General features: G+C 36.9%; 1 protein-coding gene across 7 annotated transcripts in view; it reads left to right on the top strand.

Annotated features, from left to right (window-relative positions):
* Positions 1–19365, top strand: part of Trpc1 (transient receptor potential cation channel subfamily C member 1) — an 88269-nt gene extending 68904 nt beyond the window's left edge. For 4 of the 7 annotated variants that reach the window (XM_008856341.3, XM_029557816.1, XM_008856339.3 and 1 more), the window contains 6 exons: positions 2099–2238; positions 4501–4644; positions 14669–14844; positions 16580–16781; positions 17239–17433; positions 18950–19361. In XM_008856341.3, coding sequence (XP_008854563.1) covers positions 2099–2238; positions 4501–4644; positions 14669–14844; positions 16580–16781; positions 17239–17433; positions 18950–19177 — 1085 coding nt within the window. In that variant the 3' untranslated portion in view covers positions 19178–19361. Of the gene's footprint in view, positions 1–2098; positions 2239–4500; positions 4645–14668; positions 14845–16579; positions 16782–17238; positions 17434–18949 lie in introns of all 7 variants that reach the window. The other 3 variants (XM_008856338.3, XM_008856340.3, XM_029557815.1) reach the window with 2 other exon arrangements.
* The last annotated feature ends 2403 nt before the right edge of the window (positions 19366–21768 follow it).

Raw genomic sequence — 21768 nt, 5'->3', positions numbered from 1 at the left:
CAAAAAAAAAAAAAAAAAAAAGAACAAACAAGTTCTAGAAGGAAAAGTTAGCAGGAGATAAGATCAGAGAAAGGGGTCATGTAAATTTTTGCTGGCGTTGAAAAGATTGGAGTTGATTCTAAGTCAAATGGAACTTTAAAGGGAAGGTGTAGTACCCACTATGCAGTTAGTTGTATTAGTCTTGAATTCCTTCATAAATACAATCACAGGCATAGAAGGCTTAAACCTGAAAATGGTTTTACTTTGTAGAAGGATACAAGACAGAAAACAACACCATATCAACATGATAGCTTCAAATAAATCTTTATTGGGTATCATAACAAATATCTCAGACTGAGGCCAGCCCCATAGTGGGCACTTTGAAATGTATGGAATAAAGCCATGCTGGTTGGTATTGGCTATTCTAGAAAACCCCAGATCCAAAAGAAAATAGTCATAAAATCCATTAGGAACTTTATCTTATGAAGTCCAAAGTATAGCTTTTATTAAATGTACAGTCTGGAGAAATACACAGAAGCCGAGGCCTGTATTTCTCAACATGCTTTTATGCAGTCCTGCCCATGAATACTTCAAACTGTGAGTCCACTCATGGTCTTCCAGTCTGCTACGGCTTACCAGTCAGTAGTGGTATAATCTTTGTAACAGGGTTGAGCATAGCTGACCTGATCTTCCATATTTCCTATAGTGATTGTTTGGGCATGCTGTTGATCCTTTATTCTCTGGGAGCTGCCGAAAGGTGTTTTTGTTTGTTTGACACAGGGTTATTGTATGGCCCTCACTGGCCTGGAACTTGCTGTATAGGCCATGCTGACCTGAAACTTTGGCAGTCCTTCTGTCTCTGTCTTCCAAGTGCTGAAATTACAGGTGTACACCAGAAAGTGGGAGTGTACGGCTGGGGGTGAGGAGGGAGGGACTTGCAGGGGGTTCAAAGGGTTTTGAGAAGCAAAGTAATGTTTTAAATGAATCACAGTATTGAGAACAGATTGTAGGGAAATAAAGGTGAATGCAGGGAGAGCGCTGTTTCACTGATACAGGCAAGAGGATGGTGGTTTGCAGTTGAAGTGGTTGTGAGGAGGGTTACATCCCAAATATATTTTGAAAGAAAAGCCAGCAGGATTTGCTTTTGTAATGAATGTGAAGTTTAAAAGAAACAGGAGTCAGGGTTGATTCAAGGATATTTTGAATAAACAGCTAGAAGGTTGGAGTGCTAATAACTGAAGTGTGAAGATCTGCAAGTGCAGGGAATTTGTTCAGTTTGGACACTTCTCCGACTGGAGGAATAAAGCAAAGCGCCTGTATAAATTGAGTTTAGGAGAGAAGTTTGAAAGTAGAAATTGCGTAAATTTAAATTGAGTTTAAATATATTACTTGAAGGATTTGGGAAGATGGTTCAGTGAGTAAAATGCCTGCCATGCAAGCTTGAAGACTTGAGTTCGGGTCCCCAGCACCCATATGAAAACCAGGCACTACAGCATGCATCATAACCTCAACTCTGAGTTGACAAGTCAGGCAGATCCTGGAGCTCACTGGCCGGCCAGCAGAGCTGAATCTGTGATCTCCAAGTTCAGAGAGACCTTGTCTCTAAAAATAAGATGGAAAGTTATTGAGGAAGACACTGACATTCACCTCTGCTTTTATACACATGTGCACACGTGCGTGCTCATCCACACAGGACAAATCCACTGAACACATACAATTATATAAACTCAAGGCTCTTTGTTGTATGGATGCTAGATGGGATTATTAAAACAGTGAGTATAAATAGTGAAAAGTTCAAACCCTCTTGTGTGTGTGTGTGTGTGTGTGTGTGTGTGTGTGTGCATTAACTTACTATCTTTTGGGCTTGCTTCACATCACTTAACATCCCTTTCTGAACAATATGAAACTAAGGCTATAGTCTTCAAGTCACATGAAATAAAAGGTTACTTTCTTTCAAAATTTAAAAGCTTATCACTAAAAGGCTATTGTTTGCCCGCTCCCCTTTGGAAGAAAGCTGTAGTAGCCCAAGAGTTATTTATTCATTTAACACTTTAACTCTTAAAGTATTATTTAGCTTACTATTGAATTAAGAAGGTGTTGTCTGATTTTTTTTTTTTAGGGATGATTTGGTCAGACATTAAAAGACTTTGGTATGAAGGGTTGGAAGACTTTTTAGAAGAATCTCGTAATCAACTCAGTTTTGTCATGAATTCCCTCTATTTGGCAACCTTTGCTCTCAAAGTTGTTGCTCACAATAAGGTGACTATTTACTATGTCAACTAAAGATATGGAAGTTTATTTTTTAAAAAAACTAAGATAATTAACTATGTAACTCAGAGTTTATATAGATCCAAATCTGTGTCTGATGTGTTTTCATTTTCAAACAGTCTGTCTGTATATAGTTGCTTACCTTTTCAGTAGTTGAAAGGGTTCACCTACTATGTGATAGGTTCCATGACTGATGCTAGATATGCTTTATTTTATCTTCACATAAGACAGAGGTCCTTTTACTCATTTTGTAAATAAGAAAAATGACTATAACATAATTATGACCACATAGTAAAAAAATAAAATAAAAAAGGAAAAGAAAAGGAAAAAAAAAAAGACGATTTAAGTCCAGATCTGTCTAGGTAATTTCTTTCTACCAAATGTCTTACTTCTTCATCCAGTTCATTCACCATATATACTTAAGATGAGCATGCAAAGTAACTTAAAATGGTTAGTTTTGGATAGCTTTATATTAATCTGAAAGAGCTTATTTTAATGAATTTATTCTATAGTGTTTTATACCTTCCACATCATGAATATTGTCTTTTATGGCTTAAAGGTGATATAATTACTTTTTCTGATGACTATGTTTTTATTTAGATTCTGACAAAAATAAATCTTATAGACTTCTTATCATTTTACTTTCATCAAGATTTATGCATTCCCAGGGCCAGAAAAGGTAGTAAACTCTATGTTAGCTAGGGGGTGTCACATTTAAAGAATTAAGATACATAATATTCCTTGATTTTGAACTATTTATAGATTATAGAAAGAGCAAAATGATTTTATCAGTTTACTTTATTAAACCTCTGTTCTTTAATTGGTCGAGTATGCAATGTTGGTTTAGATGTATTCAATGACTAGACTGAGAAATTACTAAAACATAAAAATTGGTCATAGACAAGTGGTTTGATAGATTGAGTTACGTTGCTTTTTCAGACTAATTTCTTTACTTCTAGAAGTGGGGTCTTCCTGTAATTTATTAATCCAAACAGGACACATACAGAAGAACTTGTATGTAATTTCAAACCATTGTGTAATCAACTGGTATGTAATCTCAGCCCCCTGGGATATGGACATGCTATGTCTAATACAAATAGACAAGTGGTTTGATAGATTGAGTTACGTTGCTTTTTCAGACTAATTTCTTTACTTCTAGAAGTGGGGTCTTCCTGTAATTTATTAATCCAAACAGGACACATACAGAAGAACTTGTATGTAATTTCAAACCATTGTGTAATCAACTGGTATGTAATCTCAGCCCCCTGGGATATGGACATGCTATGTCTAATACAATAATGCTTTTTTTAATTTGAAAAGAAAAAAAGCTTTTGTGGTTGACTCAAATGCTAAGTTGAAGGACTAGGTTAATTTAGTATGGTAGCTAATTAACTGACAGCATACAGTCTCACAGTTTATGTTATAGAATTTAAGGAAACTAGACAGTATTTCACTCATAAATGTTTTTGATAACTTAAAAAATTCATTTAATGTTTTTAAACCTAAGAATTTATGTGAATCTCTGCATTAGAGTATGTGGTATTTCCTCACATACACATAAATCTTTTTTTGAAACTAGAATATTTTGTTTATACTTAATTGGGTATATATAGTTCATAACTATTCCAAACCAGCAAATCCAGCACAGAGCATGTATTTTTAAAAAATATTTTTATTGCATTTTTGTGGATTTGATACTTCTTAATCATATTTAGTCCCCTTCTCTATCTGTAGCCTCCCATAGCCTGCCCACATGACTTCATGCATTTTGTCATGTATGTTAGGACTATCAAGTCAAGTTTGTGTGCCCAGATGTCCCTCAGCATGAGTTCATCCACTGGAGCCTGTTCAGCCTGTCTAGCATTACTGTTTAAAAGAAAATCAACTCTCCTTCACCCAACAGTGATCATCTGCCAATAGTTCCTCAACAAAGTTGTAACCTCCTGCCCACTCCCAGTTCTGTGCTGGTTCTTGTCTGATTGAGTTCATGTATCTTGTGCATTCTGTCACCATTGCTGTAAGTTCATATGAACAAGGTCCCAGGAGCCGGTAAGACTTCTTTATGGCCATGTACCTCCTCTCCAGAAATCATTTATTTAGCTGAAACATTTCAATTACTAAAGAAAAGTTCTATAAAACATAAATGGAGATCTCCCACAAGATGATATATTTCAAATAGCTTTCTTTCAGAAGCTTCAGAATATGTGCTTTTCTTTGCCTAAATTTACCTCTGGCTTTTCTTCCTAACTCTAGTTTCATGACTTTGCCGATCGAAAGGATTGGGATGCGTTCCATCCTACACTTGTGGCAGAAGGGCTTTTTGCATTCGCAAATGTTCTCAGTTATCTTCGTCTCTTTTTTATGTATACAACCAGCTCTATTTTGGGCCCATTACAGGTAAATAACTAAAATTTTCTTAAAGATTGTTACCTGTCATAATATCGTCTGCTTCTCCATTGAAGCACTGTTCTCTCATGATGTTCACACTAAACTTTGCTTTTGAAAATAATTAGCAAGTATTTTGCCTCTGACTCTTTGATGATACTTTTTTTTCCCCCAGGAATTAAAGCTTCATTAAGCTGTTGTCCATTGGTTGCCTCCTTCATTCTATGGACATAGATATGTTTAAAGTATTTTTATGCTTCAGATAGCCGTGTATGGTGGCACATGCCTGTAATCCCAGCACTTGGGAGGCAGAGGCAGGCAGATCTCTGTGAGTTCGAGGCCACCCTGGTCTACAAAGTGATTTCCAGGCCAGCTGGGGCTACAGTAAAAAAAAAAAAAAAAAAAAAAAAAAAAATATGAAAATCTGTTTTTATCAAAAATGAATTCATAGTTAAACTTTGACAGTTGTCTATTTAATGAAAAGAAGTATCTATAGATTTTATAGCCTATAAATACTTACACATAAAATGAATGACAATAATAAAAGACAAGCTGGGAGAGATGGAAATATACTATTAAAAAGTTTTTCTACTATATATAATGTACTGTAATATCACTTGAAAATAGATTGTGATAAGTTAAGGATATATGTCATAAAGGCAACCTATAAAATTAAGTAGTCAAAAGGCAGAGAAGCAATATACATCTGTATGCCATTTTTTAAAAAGATATTTTTATTTTATGTGTATGAGTATTTTGCTTGCATATATGTAAGTGTGCCTCGGAACTAAAGTTAAGGATGGTGGTTAGGTGTCATGTGAGTGCTGGAAACCAAATCTAGGTTTTCTGAAAGAGCAGTAAGTGCTCTTAACCACTAAACCATCTCTCCAGACCCCAACTGTATGCTATTTACAAGAAAAATACAAATGCTGTAAAAGAAAAGAATAGGAAAAGATACACTATGCTGACACTGATCAAGAGAAAACTGAAGTCACTCTATTAACAGACCTGATATGTTTCAAGGTTAAGGCTTACCATGGTAAAGAAAGTAACTTTAAAATTATAAAAGTTCAATTCAGGGGCTGGAGAGATGGCTCAGCGGTTAAGAACACTGATTGTTCTTGCAGAAGACCCAGGTTCGAATCCCAACACCCACATGACAGCTAACAACTGTCTGTAACTACAGTCCCAGGGATCCAACAGCCTCTTCTGACCTCTGCGGGCATTGCACGACACAGGTGCACTTACCTACTACAAGCAGGCAATACACGCATACACATAAAATAAAAAAATAATAAATTAAAAGTTCAATTCATTAAGGCAGCATAATTCTAAATATTTATGTCCCTAATAATAGTTTCAAGATACATAAAGCAAACCCTGGTACAACTGCAAGAAGAAATATATAAATCCATACAACCATAGTTGGAAAAAACCTTCCATTTACAGATACTAGGGTATAAAGCTAATAAGAGATGTGAAAGACTGCTATGTTGAAAATTACAGATGCTGCTGGGAAGAGTTAAAGAAGATATAAATAAATGAAGCTATACTTTTTTTTAGAGAATAGAAGTAATTAATAGAAAAGATCATAAGTATCTAGACGACCAGAACAAAATTCACCCAGTTTAGGTCAATTTGTAAAACATTTCACTCAACAATAGAATACAATTTTTTTTAAGCCCACATAGTACATTCTTCAAAACTGACTATATTTTGGGCTACAAAACCAACCATAACAAATTTAAGAAGATTCTTAAATTAGGAATGAGTCACAGAATAAATATCTTTAAGTATTTTAAGCATTTGGAAACTAAGTAACACACTTTTTAAATATTTTATTATTTTTGTTTTATGTGTATGAGTGTATTGCCTGCATGTGTGTGAGTGCACCCATATCATGCGGTGCTGCGGAGGTCAGAAGAGGGCTTCATATTCTCCTGGAACTGGAGTTAAGGACGGCTTGTAGCCGCCATGTGAGTGCTGGGACTCAAACCTGGGTCCTCTACAAGAGCAGTCAGTGCTGTTAACCTCTGAGCCATCTCTCCAGTCCCAACACACTTTTAAATGAACTGTTCATCAAACGAAAAAAAATTTAGAGAGAAACTTAGAAAGTATTTGGAAGTGAATTGAAATGAAATGACAGCATATATAAAATTTGAGGCTATCAGCAAAGCTGTATGCAGTGGAAATGTGTGTTCTCCAAACAATTATATTGTGAATAAAAAATGTTCTGACATCAGTTATTTGAGCTTCTGCCCAATGAACCTAGAAAAAGTAGGACAAATTATTACCAAACTAAGCTGAAGAAAGGAAATAATAAATGTTGGAGTCAAATAAATGAATTACAAGTTGAAAACAAAGCAATAGTGAAAAGCCAAAGAAGAGAAAAGGTAATTTGGGATAAATCAATGCAATTGCTAAACTTCTAATAAATTTAGGGGTGAGGGAAGAGAAGATAGAGTATCAAGAATAGGAGCGATGGTATTTGTGTACACTTTAGAGATATGATAAAAGTTATAGGTGAAATAGGAATAATTTTTTGCCAGTACATGTAACAGCATAGGTAGACAGAGAAAAATTGTTAGACTTGCTCAGGAAGAAAAAGGTAACTTGAATAAACAATTTTTTTTAGAAATCCAGGCTCACATAACTTCTGCTAAATATTTACAGAAGACCCAGAGTAAATTCTATGCATTCTTCCAGAGAATTAAAGAGAAAACGTCAAGTGTATGGGGAGCGCGCTGGGCTCTCGGGGCCCCTGCGCGCACCCGGAGAGGCGCGGGGAGTCCGGCGGGCTTTTCCGCCGCGCACACCTGGAGGATCGGCGGGTCGCTGTCCGCCGCTTGAGTGCTGAAAGTCTCTGCTGCCGGGGGCTTTGCCCGGCCGGGTCCCGCCCTAATTTTACCCGTGCACTTTCTTCAAGATGCGAAATCCACCGGCCGCTGGATCACACGGGAAAGTGCGGGGGCGGCTAAAGCTAGGTGTCCGTGAGTCGATGACGGAAGGATACTCCCTCCCCCCCCCCCCCCCCCCCGGGAGACTGGATCGCAGGCAGGAGGCACAGTTTAGTCAGATTCAGTGGTACAGCTCTTTTATTCTCCAAGTCTCAGTGATCCCTGCTCCAGCTCCTAGCTATCCAGCTCCAATTATTGAGGGGAAACCAGGACGTTTTATACCATGGGGGTAGTGGTAAAAGCTTTTGCTGATAGGTACTTTGTGAGATGCCCTATTTACATATGGAAGTAAACTCCTGCCTCGCTGCTAGACTGCCAGGAAAAATCACACAGGAAAGCATGGCATTTCCAGAGCCAGAGGCCATGTTTTCTATGGCGGCTACTTCAAAGGAGAGTCAGGAAGATGCCAGGAAGGTATCCTGCTGAAAAGGAGTCATCTGCATATGAAACCGAGCCCATGGGCCATCCGGACATGGAGAGACTACGACTTCACAGCAGGGGTCCCCAACAAAGTGAATACATGTGCCCAGCATTAGCTTGATACAAAACCAATTTTAAAAATTTATAAGAAAATAAGCTATCAACTAATGTTTCTTGTGGATGTTGTTATAATACACACAAAATTTCAGCAAGTCTAGTCCAACAGTGTAAAGAAACCTGCTAATACATTATGACCGAGGAAGGAAAAACCAAGAAATTCACACCTGGTTTAACATTAGAAAATCATTACTTAATATAATTAATTAGATTAATAATTTTAAAAAATGTATGATCACCTCCAGAGATAAAATATTGAGTTGTAGAAAACAGCATTCTATCCTAATAAAAGTTTTCTATGGCTTAGAATGTAAAGAGGGGGCTGGAGAGGTGGCTCAGCAGTTAATGTAGAGGACCCAGGTTTGATTCCCAGCACCCACATAGTGGCTAACAACTATCCCATAACTCCAGTTCTAGGAGATCTGACATCCTCTTCTTACCTCTGTGGTCATTGGACGGCATGGGTGTACTTACATACATGTACGCAATACACTCATGCACATAAAATAAAAATAAAATATTTTAAAAGGATTCTTGTACCTGGTAATGGGCATCTGCAAAAGGCCCTAAAGTTAACATCATACTGGTACTGAATGACTGCATTCCTTTCCCTTGAGGTAAAAACAAAATGGTTGTCGGTTCTTGCCATTTCTATGTGACTTTGTACTATTTCCATATCTTGGTTACTGTGAGTAGTACTACAAACATAGGTGTGTGAATGCATGGGTTTTTAGTATCTCATCCGTGAGATCATTTCCATGACCAGTACCATGAACATGTTTTTGTTTTGTTTTGTTTTTATTTATTTTTTAATTTTTTAAAATTAATTAATTTATTTTTACACCCACTTCCCAGGTAACACCCTCCCATAGACTCCCTTCCCCCACTAGAGCCCTTATACTCTGATGTCCCTGCTACTGTCTGCTGTGTTAAATTCAAAGATGTTATAGTTTCTTGCTTTATATTTACTTTTAAATCATTTTGAGTTAGTTTTTGTGTGTGATGTAAGATAAAGGCTAGGTTTTACGCTTTTCCATTTGGATAATATATTCATTTTTTCCAACATCATTTGTTGAAGAGACTACCATTTACCCATAATGTGTTCCTGGCACCATTGTTGAGGAGAAGTTGAAATTTTATCTATTTGTTTATTTTTACATGTATTTTAAGTCCTTTATTCTGTTCCATTGGTCTACATACCTGTCTTTACTATAGTTTCATACTATTTTAGTTACTGTAACTTTATATGTTGAAAAAAGGAATGTGGTCCTTCTAACTTTGTTCTTCCTCAAGACTGTCTTTTTGAGCTCATGTGAATTTTATAATTGTGTGTGTGTGTGTGTGTGTGTGTGTGTGTGTAATTGGGATTTGATAGGGATTGCACCAAATCTGTATGATCAGTGGATGATATTATTAAGGATGACCACTCTTTACATTTCTATTTGACATAGTACTGAAAGTCCTACTCATGTTGGACTTTTTACATGGGCATTTTAACGTTAATCTTCCAATTCATGAAAATGGATGCTTTCTATTTGTGTCTTTATCACTGTTCTATAGTTTTCAGGGTGCAAATCTTTTACTTCCCAAGTTAAATTTATTCCTACTTCACTCTTTTTCATGTTGTCATAAATGGTATTGTTTTCCTTATATTCTGATCCTTTTCAGATAGCTGGCTTATAAGTATACAGAAATACAAATATTGTTTGTTCATTTTACATGCTGAAATTTTACCGAATTCATTTCTGAGTTCTAACAGTTTGGGGGTGTTTACAGCTTTCTTCCATGTCATATTCAAGAGGGAATAGTTTTACCTTTTTCTTTCCAATTTGGATACTTTTTCATTTCTTTTCCTTATTTAATTGTTTTGAGTAGGACTTTCAGCATTATGTTGAATAGAAATGTAAAGAGTGGTCATCCTTTTCTTGCTCCTGATGTTAATAAAAATGCAGATTTTTTTCCACCACTGAGTATATTAGCTTTGGACTTTAATATTTGGCCTACATTATGTTAAGGTTATTTCCCTCTATTTGTTGAGAAGGGTTTTTTTTTTAAGTTATAAAAGAGGATGTTAAATTTCATATACTTTGGGGGGGTATTGAACTCATCATGTAACTTTTATTTTTGTTTTTTGTTTGTTTTGTTTGTTTTGTGTCTTTGAGACAGGGTCTCCTTGTAGCCCCAGCTGGCCTGGAACTCACTATGTAGACCAGGCTGACCTCAAACTCATAGAGATCTGCCTGCCTCTGCCTCCCAAGTGCTGGGATTAAAGGCGTGTGCCACCATAGTTGGCTTATCTTTTATTTTGTTAATGTGATATATATCAGCTTATTTTTCCTTGTATCCCAAGGATACATCCTAACTGGGTAGGTGTGTACTTTTTGGTGTGCTGATGAGTTTGGTTTGATAATTGTGATGATTTGAATAAGAGTGTCCCCTGTAGGTTCCAAGTATTTGAACATTTTGTCCCCAGTTGGTAGTGCTGTTTGGGGAGGTCTTAGAACATGTGGCCATGCTGGTGGAAGCACATCACCGGGAGCAAGCTTAGAGAATTCTAAAGCCTTGCCAGATCTCCAGTCACTCTCTGCTTCCTGTGCCTGCTTGATGATGCGAGTGCTTAGATTCTGCTCCTGCTCTCGCCATCTCTGCCGTCATGTCTTGCTGCCATGATGGACTCTTGCCTTGATCTTCTAGAACCATAAGCTAAATAAATTCTTCCTTTTATAATTTCCCTTGTGATCACGATGTTTTATCACAGCAACAGAAAAGTAAGACAACATTTGGGTAAGGAATTTTTTCAATTACATTTAGTGTGTGTGTGTATGTGTGTGTGTGTGTGTGTGTGGTGCCACAGCATGTGAATACTGGAGTTTGAACTTAGGTCATCAGGCTTGGCAGCAAATGCCTTTACCTGCTGAGCCATCTTACTGGCCCTTATTTTGGTAAAGATATTTGTATGTATATTCCAGGGGTATTTACACCTGTAGTATTCTTTTCTTGTGGTCTTTGTCTGCTGTTGGTAACAGGGTAATTAATGCTGGCCTCATAAAATGAGTTGGAAGTGTTTCTCTTCTTGAGCTTTTCCAAAGATTTTGAGAAGGATTAGCATTAATTTTTAAAAAAAAATTTCATAGAGGGACTTGGAGAGATGATTCAGCAGTTAAGAGCACTGACTGCTCTCATAGAAGACCTGGGTTTGATTCCCAGTCCCAAGATGGCAGCTAACAATTATCTGTAACTGCAGTTCCAGGGGATCTGATGCCTACTTCTTGCCCTGTGGGCATTGCATGTAAGTGATGCACTTACATAACATGCAGGCACTTATACACATACAAATAAGTAAATAAATAAATAAAAAATTGGGTCTTTTTGAGACAGGGTCTCCCTGTAGCCCCAGCTGTCCTGGATTCACTATGGCGACCAGGCTGGCCTTGAACTCACAGGGATCCACCTGCCTCTGCCTCCTGAGTGCTAAAAAGCATTTCTTGGAGTTTTCCAGTGAAGTCATCTGATCCTAGGCTTTTCTTTGTTAAGAAAATTTTTGTTGATTTAATCTCCATATTACAGATCTTTTCAGACTTTCTGTATCTTTATGACTCATTCTTAGTAGGTTCTATATTTCTAGGAATTTGTTTACTTATTTGGACTACCCAGTTTGTTGACATTTAATTGTTCATAATATTATCTATGATCCTTTCTCTGTTTTTTCCTCTTTCCTTCTTCCCTTACTTTTTTTGATTTTAAATTTATGTGTATGTGTAAAGTTGTGTGTGTGTGTATATATGTGTAGAGTCCATAGGTTGACATCAGGTATCTTCCTCAATCACTTTCTGCCTTATTTTTTGAAATAGGGTCTGTCACTGAACTTGGCACTCACTGATTGGCTAGATGGACTGACCAGTGAGCTCTGGGGATCTGCCTGTGTCCATTTCCTCCTCACTCATCCCTGTGCAGATCACCATGCCTGACTTTTTTACATGGGTGCTGGGGATCCCAACTCAGGTCCCTGTGCTTGCCTGGCAGGCACTTTACTGACCAAACCATCTCCCCTGCCCTATTTTTCCTCTTTCTTTTTCATGGGTTTTTGCTGTATTCCCAGGCTGTGGTGCTCATGGGCTCCTGTGATCCTGCCGCCCTAGCGTCTAGGGCTAGACTGCAGTCTGCTGTGCTGTACCCAGCTTCACTCCTGCTTTTCTGACAATGAAGAATGGTTTTACTCAGTCTGTACTAGTATTTATGTAATTTTAGTACTGATATTTTATCTTTTATTTTTTACATTTTCATATTTTTGAGTAAAACAAGTAATTTTTAAAAAAATAGGAAATCATGAATATATTTACAAATGCATAATACTACGACCTTTCTATGTAAAATAATTTTTTGCCATTTGCTGCTCACCCTGAGTGTTTCATGTCTTCAAGCCAGTGCTCACTTCATTGGTATCTACTGTACTATTTTTAGTTCTATATTCTGCAGGTATAATGTCAGTTTGTAATGTTCTTATTCAGTGTTGCTCACTTTGATATTAAAGTTGATTACACTTACTTTTGAAAACTTAGTTGTGCTAAATTAAATAAAACCATGAACTTTTGAAATTTAAATTATTATAAATGGTCACTTTTCAAAAAACTCTATAGATAGCAAGCTGAACTTTCTTCAAAGGTAACTTTTTCATAGTTCTCAAACGCAATTAACTCTATTGCTGTCATGTCATTATGTTCTCTATTGATGTGTTAGGTTTGTTTATATTCTAAGCAACCCACTAATACTGAGCTAATATAGTAAGAAGGAGAATGTATCTTTCCTCTTTCACATATTTTGAGTTTTATGATTCTAAACTCATCCTGCTTCTTCAATCAGATTCTGCTAGCAGGCCAGTTGAAGGAAGCGTACGGCTTTGCAAAGTACCATGTCTCAGTGATTGCTGCTAGTGCAGGTTCCTAGCTTGTGTGTGCCTAAGACGTTTAGCACACCTCTGCTCAAGTGCCTAGCTCACATTAGTGGGCTTGAAGATCTTTGTCACTTGCCTGTAGGTACCATTTTGTGTTGGTGGTAGGTGGCACTTAATCTTTAGCAGGCTTGGTCAATTAGAAATTTTACTTTAAACTAGATTTAAGCAATTACATACATTTTAAACACAAATTTTTTGTATCTTAAAAGTAATAAGTATATACTAAAGAAAATTCAAAGACACATAGTGGGAAACTCTACTTCCTGTACCCTTAGTCCTACTTCCCATAGATAAACGTTAACAGTTTCTTGTGTAAATGTCCAGAAATTTCCTGTGTATATTGAGTGTATCTATATGTGTATCAGTTATTTTTGTGTTGGTGTGATGAAATACCATGACCAAATGCAACCTAGAGGAGAAAAGGGTTTATTTTACCCTACAGTTCCAGAGGGGGCATGTCCATCATGGCAGGGAAGGCATGGCAGCAGGAGCCTGAGGCTGACCTGACAATCAGGAAGCAGAAAGCAGAAATCTGATTTTATCCACAATGGGAAGCAGAGAGATAGAATAGGAAGTGGGGCCAGGATATAAAACCTCAAAGCACACCTTCAGTGGTGTACTTCCTCCAGCAAGGCTCCATCTTCTAAAGCTTCCAGAATCCTACCCAATAGCACCACCAACTGGAGACCAAGTGTTCAAGTACATGAGCCTACAGGGACATTTCTCATTCAAACTACCACAGTATGGAAATGCACACCTCACCTCTTCATGTATTTTTTGTATTCTATTCCTTGTTGATTTGAAAAAAAATTTTTTGAGGTAAGTTATTCTCACGATGTACTCAAAACTGGTTTTGAGCTCATAATCCTTCTGCCTCAACTTTCCTAGTGCTAAGATTAACAGGCATGTACCACTGCACCGCTGTTACTGTCTTTCATTATTGCTTTATTAGTGCCATTCTATACAAGCACATATTAATGTATTTCATTTTTATTTTATTTATTTTTGATCTTTTTGAGGCAGGGTCTCCCTGTAGCCCCAGCTGGTCTGGAACTCACTATGTAGATGAGGCTGGCCTCGAACTCATAGAGATCCACCTGCCTCTGCCTCCCAAGTGCTGGGATTAAAGGCATGAGCTACCACACTCAGCTGATCTTAGCAAAAGTGATTTAGGCAGCCCTGGAGCTGGTTGAGATTGATTGAAAAGTCAGATGAAATGCTTCATTTAAAAATGATTTAATATTTGTAAATTTTAAGGTGCTATATAAACATAAGCATTTATTTCCCTTTAGAGTTTTCACCTGGTTCTTTCCTTTTACCTGCAAACTGGGCCTTTGAAATTTTTTCCGTTTTGTGAGCCATGGTGGTGCTTGCTGTATCCTCTAACACTCACAGTGCTGATTTGATCAGAATGGCTTTTACATAGCCAGCATCTCGATGTTCTCAAAGTGCTGAACTATTGGAACCAGAAGAAATAAAAGATATACCTGTGGATCATACATTTGTCTTCCTTTTATTACTGGGTGATTTCATATTTAATTTATGACTTTCCTAATAATTTTAATGAACACCTGTGTAATATATTCCACAGATTTCGATGGGACAGATGTTACAAGATTTTGGAAAATTTCTTGGGATGTTCCTTCTTGTTTTGTTTTCTTTCACAATTGGATTGACACAACTCTATGATAAAGGCTACACTCCAAAAGAGCAGAAGGACTGTGTGGGCATCTTTTGTGAACAGCAGAGCAATGATACCTTCCATTCGTGAGTGTCTTCAAGTTTTAATAGACAGACTTCTATCATGTTCTCTATGAATCAGTGATTACAAAAATGGAACTTAAATTTTCATTTTAAAATAGTCCTTTTAATGTTTGTAATCTTTAACAAATACTCATTTTCATGACTCATTTATAATCATCTTTGCCTCTGGAATCTTAAATTGTAGATCCAAGTCATTTCGTTGTTCCCTACTGAAATCTGTCTTAACAGAGGAGCTCTTGGCATTTTTTTTTACACTCTTAGTAGTTTGGGAATATTCTTTTTTTCCATCTTATATACTGTTAAATGTTCAGCATCTCTGTCCCAAAAGTATTAAATATCTGTAGCAATTTTTGGTCACTAATACAACCCAAACAGATTTTCAGCACTTCCTGAGAGGTCATTAGAATTGAGAATACTTAGAACTCAATGAGCAGTCCTCCCCACCCCAGTGTGTTATAAACCGTGGAACAACCATTTACTAAGTAGACAGATTACCTCCTCTTGTTTTCCTTTTCTCTTTCATAGCTGGGGAGCCAAGCTAGGGCTTTGTGCATGTTACGCAAGTGTTCAGCCCCCGAGCTGTATGTATTTCAGCCCTCCCACTGTTCTTAATAAAGTGATGGAGTATGGAGTTGCACATTGTTTTGTTCTTATTACCTGTCAGCAATTCTTTAGGTACTTTGTCCTCTTAGTTAAAGAGTAAGATAACAGGCCAACGAGATGGCTTGGTGGGTAAAAATACCTTCTGCACAAGCCTGATGACCTCAGGGATGAGCTGAGTTTGATCCCTAAAACCCATGGGCGGGAAGGGGAACTGACATCCTCAAGTTGTCCTCTGTTATCCACATACATGCTGTCACACACACACACACACACACACACACACAGAGGCTCACACACACCATACACACAACAAATAAAAACAGATTAGAATGACTACATGTTCATTTAACATATATACTGAACACTGTCCTGAGTGAAATATTAGGGAACATAATTACCCTAGTGGAACTTACATTCCAATGAGCTGATATAGGTAATAAAAGAGAAAAACACAATACATATAACACAATACATACAACATATATAACACATATTACACAATGATAAGAGCCAAAATGATAAAACTTGGGTTAAGAAGTATGTGTATGTGAGCATGCAGTATTAGACAGGGGCCTACAGAGTGCACCAAAAGCGATGATATAAGTCAATATTTAAAGCTGGTGAAGAGGCAGGCCGTGCAGAAGACATCTGGAGAGCATTCATGGACAGGGAACAACAGAGGCAAGTGCCCAGAGTAGGGAGCAGGACTGGAGTGTTCAAGAAAAAGACAGAGTGGTAGCCATTCAGAGGGGAAGTCATGGGAAATGACGTTAGGCAGGAATAGTGGTGATCATGGAGGGCCTTGCTGGCCTCTGTAACGATTTGGGCTATTGAGTCATTCGAAGTTTGAAGCAGAGATGTTAAAGCAGAGGAATGGCAGGACCTAGCTAGATACCATATGGGCTGCTCTGTTGAGACTAGACCAGCAGCAAACATTAAATAGGAATCATTTATCTGTGGGTCTGTTTCCTCATTTAAAATAAGACTGTCTGTACTGTGAAAATAAAACAATAAAACGATTCTATAATGTATCATGCAAGGATCATTAGTGGTCCATTTCTGTGATTTTGATATGAATGAAACATTTGTTTTTACTACTTTTTCCTTTTAAACTAAAATGTGATTGTCTTTGCAGGTTCATTGGGACTTGCTTTGCTTTGTTCTGGTATATTTTCTCCTTAGCGCACGTGGCAATCTTTGTCACAAGATTTAGCTATGGAGAGGAGCTGCAGTCCTTTGTTGGAGCTGTCATTGTTGGTACTTACAACGTGGTAGTTGTGATTGTGCTGACCAAGCTTCTGGTAGCGATGCTTCACAAAAGCTTTCAGTTGATAGCAGTAAGTGTTCTTTCTGCTTGAGCTCTCCATTCTCTTCAAACGATACTGAGTGTCAACAGCTGATGATTATAAGATTTAAGGAATACTAGCTGGGCATGGTGGTGCACACCTTTAATCCCAGCACTGGGAGGCAAAGGCAGGTGGATCTCTGTGAGTTCAATGCCAGCCTGGTTTACATAGTGAGTTCCAGGCCAGCTGGAGCTACAGGGAGACCCTGTCTTAAAAAGACACACACACACACACGTCTTAAAAAGACACACACACACACACACACACTATATTTTAAAATTAAGTATAGGCTTTAAAATGTAATGTACAGTTGCAAATCTTGAATCAATTTTTTTTATCAACAAGGAATGGAGACACGTAGGTAGTTTTAATCAGTGAGTTCCCAATCCACCCACCTGCATGCGTGTGTGTTCTTAGTCTCTCCTGCTTTTCCTTTTCTTTTTCATAGAATCATGAGGACAAAGAATGGAAGTTTGCTCGAGCAAAGCTGTGGCTCAGCTACTTTGACGACAAGTGTACACTACCCCCACCTTTCAACATTATTCCTTCACCAAAGACTATTTGCTACATGATCAGTAGCCTCAGTAAGTGGATTTGCTCTCACACATCAAAAGGCAAAGTCAAACGGCAAAACAGTTTAAAGGTAAGAAAGTAGAGGCTTGAACCGCATCACGGTTTTAGCAACTGCTAATTTCATGTTTCTTTGGTTTTATTTCGTGTTTTGTGTTTTTATTTTGAGACAGAGGCCTAGAACTTGCTACATAGATGAGACTGGCCTCAAAGTTACAGCGATACCTTCTTTTTCTCCCTGTCATGTGCTGGAATTACAGGTGCACGCCACTATGCCCAGCACAGATGTTTCTTAAAGCACAAATGCACAGGTTTGATAAGGGCTGTGGCTGATTTATGTTGTCCACTGCCCTATCCCTAATGCATGCCACAGGATCTCATACAAAGATTCAGTAAATATCTGAGTGAAATATAGAACTAAGGGGTTTTTTTTTGGTTGTTGTTTTGGTTGGTTTTTAATGGGTTCTTGTTTTCAAATTTTCCTAGAATATGAAATCTTACCTCATAGTTTGAAAGCATAATAAATGATCAAAATACCCATTCTTCCATTGTAGATTTTAAAATGACTATTAGAGCCAGTCATATTTTTCTAGTTCTTGAATGTCATTCAGTATATAAGTTATCCAGGACATGTTACTTGTAAGCCAGGGACTGACAATTTTTTCTGTAAAAGACCAGAGAATAAATATTTCATACTTTGCAGACCAGACAAATTTTTAAAAAATTATTTAAGCAATGATGTAAGAGAGAAAAATTTTCCTAAAACTTATGGTAGGGTTAAAATTTTGCTTAATTTGTGTTGAAAATGAGCTGTATATTATAAAGTTGATTACAAATTTTCATATGTGAAATCTGTTCTCAGCTCACAAGGTATCAAGACAGGAAGTGAACTATCTTTGGTTTGTGGGTAATACTTTGCTAATCCCTGCTGTAAACTGACGATTCCTAAAACTAATATTTTTTATGAAGATAAGCCTAAAGGAGAGTGAATGAAACAAATCTGCCAGTTCTGTTGTTTTAAATAAGTGCTAAACATTGTTTATCCAAGTCGTGGTAAAACTGCCCTGTAATAAAGCATTGAAAGTATGTATCTGTGAGTATATTTTAAAAATATGTTTCGGGGTTGGAGAGATGGCTCAGTGGTTAAGAACACTGGTTGTTCTTGCAGAAGATCCAGGTTTGAATCCCAGCACCCACATGGCAGCTAACAATTGGCCGTAACTCCAGTCCCAGGGGATTTGACAGCCTCTTCTGACTTCCGAGGGCATTGCGCGACATGGGTGCACTTACCTACATGCAGGCAATACACTGTGCATACACATAACACAAAAGTAATAAAATTTTAAAAATATGCTTCACTTAAATGTTGTTTCTTAGGAATGGGAGTATAGCTTGGTGGAAGAACACTTGCCTAGCATGTATAAGTCCCTGAGTTTGATCCCCAGTACTGCAAATATATATGTTTATATGTATATACACATATATACCTATATACATTCTTAAATATATCTATATGCATATATGTTTTCTTTTTACACATACATGCATTGTTTCTGAAGGTTATGATTACCATGTTGTTTGTTTTGAAGGAATGGAGAAATTTGAAACAAAAAAGAGATGAAAACTATCAGAAGGTGATGTGCTGCTTAGTGCATCGCTACTTGACGTCCATGAGGCAGAAGATGCAAAGCACAGACCAGGCAACGGTGGAGAATCTAAATGAACTGCGCCAAGATCTGTCAAAATTCCGAAATGAAATAAGGGATTTGCTTGGCTTTCGGACTTCTAAATATGCCATGTTTTATCCAAGAAATTAATCATTTTCTAAATCTTGTAGAAAATAATTTTCAATAACAAATATGAAATAACTTGCAATTAAATTAATAAAATATATATTGACATAAACAATTATGTAAAAGCCATTCTTTAAATATTTATAACAAAGATATTTCATGTAAAATATGTATATAAAGTTAGTTTTTTAAAACCTGTCTGTGTTTGTTTGTTTGTTTTGTTTTGTTTTGACAGGGTCTTCCTAGTCTCAGCCTGCCTGGAAGTCACTATGTGGACCAGGCTAGCCTCGATCTCACAGAGATCTGCCTGCCTCAGCCTCCTGGAGGCAACTGTCTGTTGTTTCTTTGTAGAAGCAAAACAGATTAGTTTTGTTAGCATGCTATTTTTTTTCTTAGTTGGCCAGTGCTTACATTTTTTTTTAATGAAGAGAGGCAGTCATCAATGTACATGTTGCCCACCAAGTTTTCTAAAATGAAGATCATCAAATGCCACTACCGTAAGACACTTGAAATGTAGAGTTCATGGTTTTTAAAATCTGTTTTAGGAGTTCACATACAGTTTAGTATTTCTTGTTTAGGAATATACTTGTATCTAAAGTAGCCTATTTTTCTTTTGTTGTACTCTTAAGCAACAAAGAAAAACCACTAATGAATATTTGAATCTACGTCTATCAATCTAAATTCACCTCATTTTTGTTATTATATATTTACTTTTACATGGTTATAATTTTATATTTTAAATTTTGTGTTCACTTATTATTTTATATATGGTTCCATGTATTTAGGTAGTTCATATATTTAAATATTTATAGAGTCATGCCATTTTTTAAAATAGTAGACATTTTTTAGCCATAGAATATTTGTTTATATTTATGAATTCGCAGAGTCACTTCTCTAGGCATTTGGTTACTTTTAACTTTTTATTCCAAGTTTTGAAGTTGGAATGAAATTCCCAGTAACAAAGTAGAAGACTCTTCATTGTGTGCAGTCACAGTCCATTTCATTTGTAATGTACTGGAAGACCATTTAGTGGAGGGATTTATTTTATGTTTGAATTAAGGTTCTTGAGCTCCTCTTCCAAAGTATTTTCCATGGAATTTAATATAGCATCTATAAAAGTGACTTCATGCTTGCTGCTTAGGAAGAAAAGCATTGTCTTTTCAATTTGAGAATAAAATAGGTATTTAAATTTGTCCAGTGTTCACATAAGGGATGTAGTTAATGGTTTCCTACAGGCTATTGCTTATATATACTTGCAGCATTTCTAGTTAAGAATGCACATAATTACTTTCTGAACTGAATGTCAGGTGGTATTGAGGCCACAGGGTGCAGGTAACCCATGGTCTGTCAGCATCACCATCCAGGGATTGTCTAAATGGGCTAGTGTTTCATCCTGCTTTTTACTTTTTTTTTTTTTTCAAGTTTTAAGTGATCCCTCTTTTGGGAAAATTCTTATAAAATTGTTTATTGTAAAGTTATATATTTTGTCTACGATGGGATTATGCACTTCCCAATTGGGATTTTACATCAGGATTTTTAGTCATTCTAAAAAGTACCTAATTATTAAAATATTAATAGAGTGCCTATTGTATGCATGAATTACTTATGAGGTATATTTTGAATGAGAGCATATTGTAAGAAAAAAGGCAAATAAAATTTGACATTAGATTATAAACTGATATAGCTTGTCCATTGTGCTATCATTTGCTTTTTAGAATTGAAATAAATATGTGGAACTGGAGAGATGGCTCAGCAGTTAAGAGCACTGGCTGCTCTTTCAGAGGACCCAGGTTCAGTTCCCACCACCCACATAGTGGCCAACAACTGTCCATAACTCCAATTCCAGGGAATCCATTGCCCTCTTCTGACTTCCACAGACATTGTATTCACAGGTATACATGCAGTCAAGACACTCATACATAGAACATAAACTAATAAAAATTAAAAAATTGAGATAGAGGGCCAGAAAAATGGTTCAGAGGGTAAAGGTGCTTGCAACCAGGCCTGATGACCTCAGTTCAATTGCCAGCACTCACATAGTAGGAGAGAACTGACCCCCACAAGTTGTCCTCCGACCTCCACATGTATGCTGTAGCATACATGTACATATGGACCCCAAAAGTTTAAAATATAATAAAATAACATTTTAATTGATATATAATTCATATGCCATTTGTAAAATTCAGTTTTTTTTTAAAAAAAAAAAAACAACTTATGGTCTTAAAGACTGAAATGCAAAATACCAACATCAGACCTTTTTAGCATTCCTTCCTACTTCCAGTAGCAATTATACTTAACTGTTAGCTATTTCTTCATATAGTTATAAATGCCATGTTTTAAGATAATATATCTAGGGGCTGGGATAGATGGCTAGATATATAACTGCTAGACAGCTCAGTGATTAAGAGCATTGACTGCTCTTGCAGAGGACCTGGGTTCGATTCCTAGTACCCACACGGCGGGTACGAAGCGTCCTTAACTCCAGTTCCAGGGAAATAGACATCCACTTCCAGATGTCCTCTTCTCATCTCTGCGGTATTGTGTGACATAGTGCACTCGCATGCAGGCAGTGCACCCATACACATTATTGTTTTTTAAAATTTATATATATATAT

Source organism: Nannospalax galili, unplaced genomic scaffold (assembly GCF_000622305.1).
Source record: "Nannospalax galili isolate Female #2095 unplaced genomic scaffold, S.galili_v1.0 scaffold708, whole genome shotgun sequence".
NCBI lineage: Eukaryota > Metazoa > Chordata > Mammalia > Rodentia > Spalacidae > Nannospalax > Nannospalax galili.
This window is presented reverse-complemented; position numbering and strand designations above follow the sequence as displayed.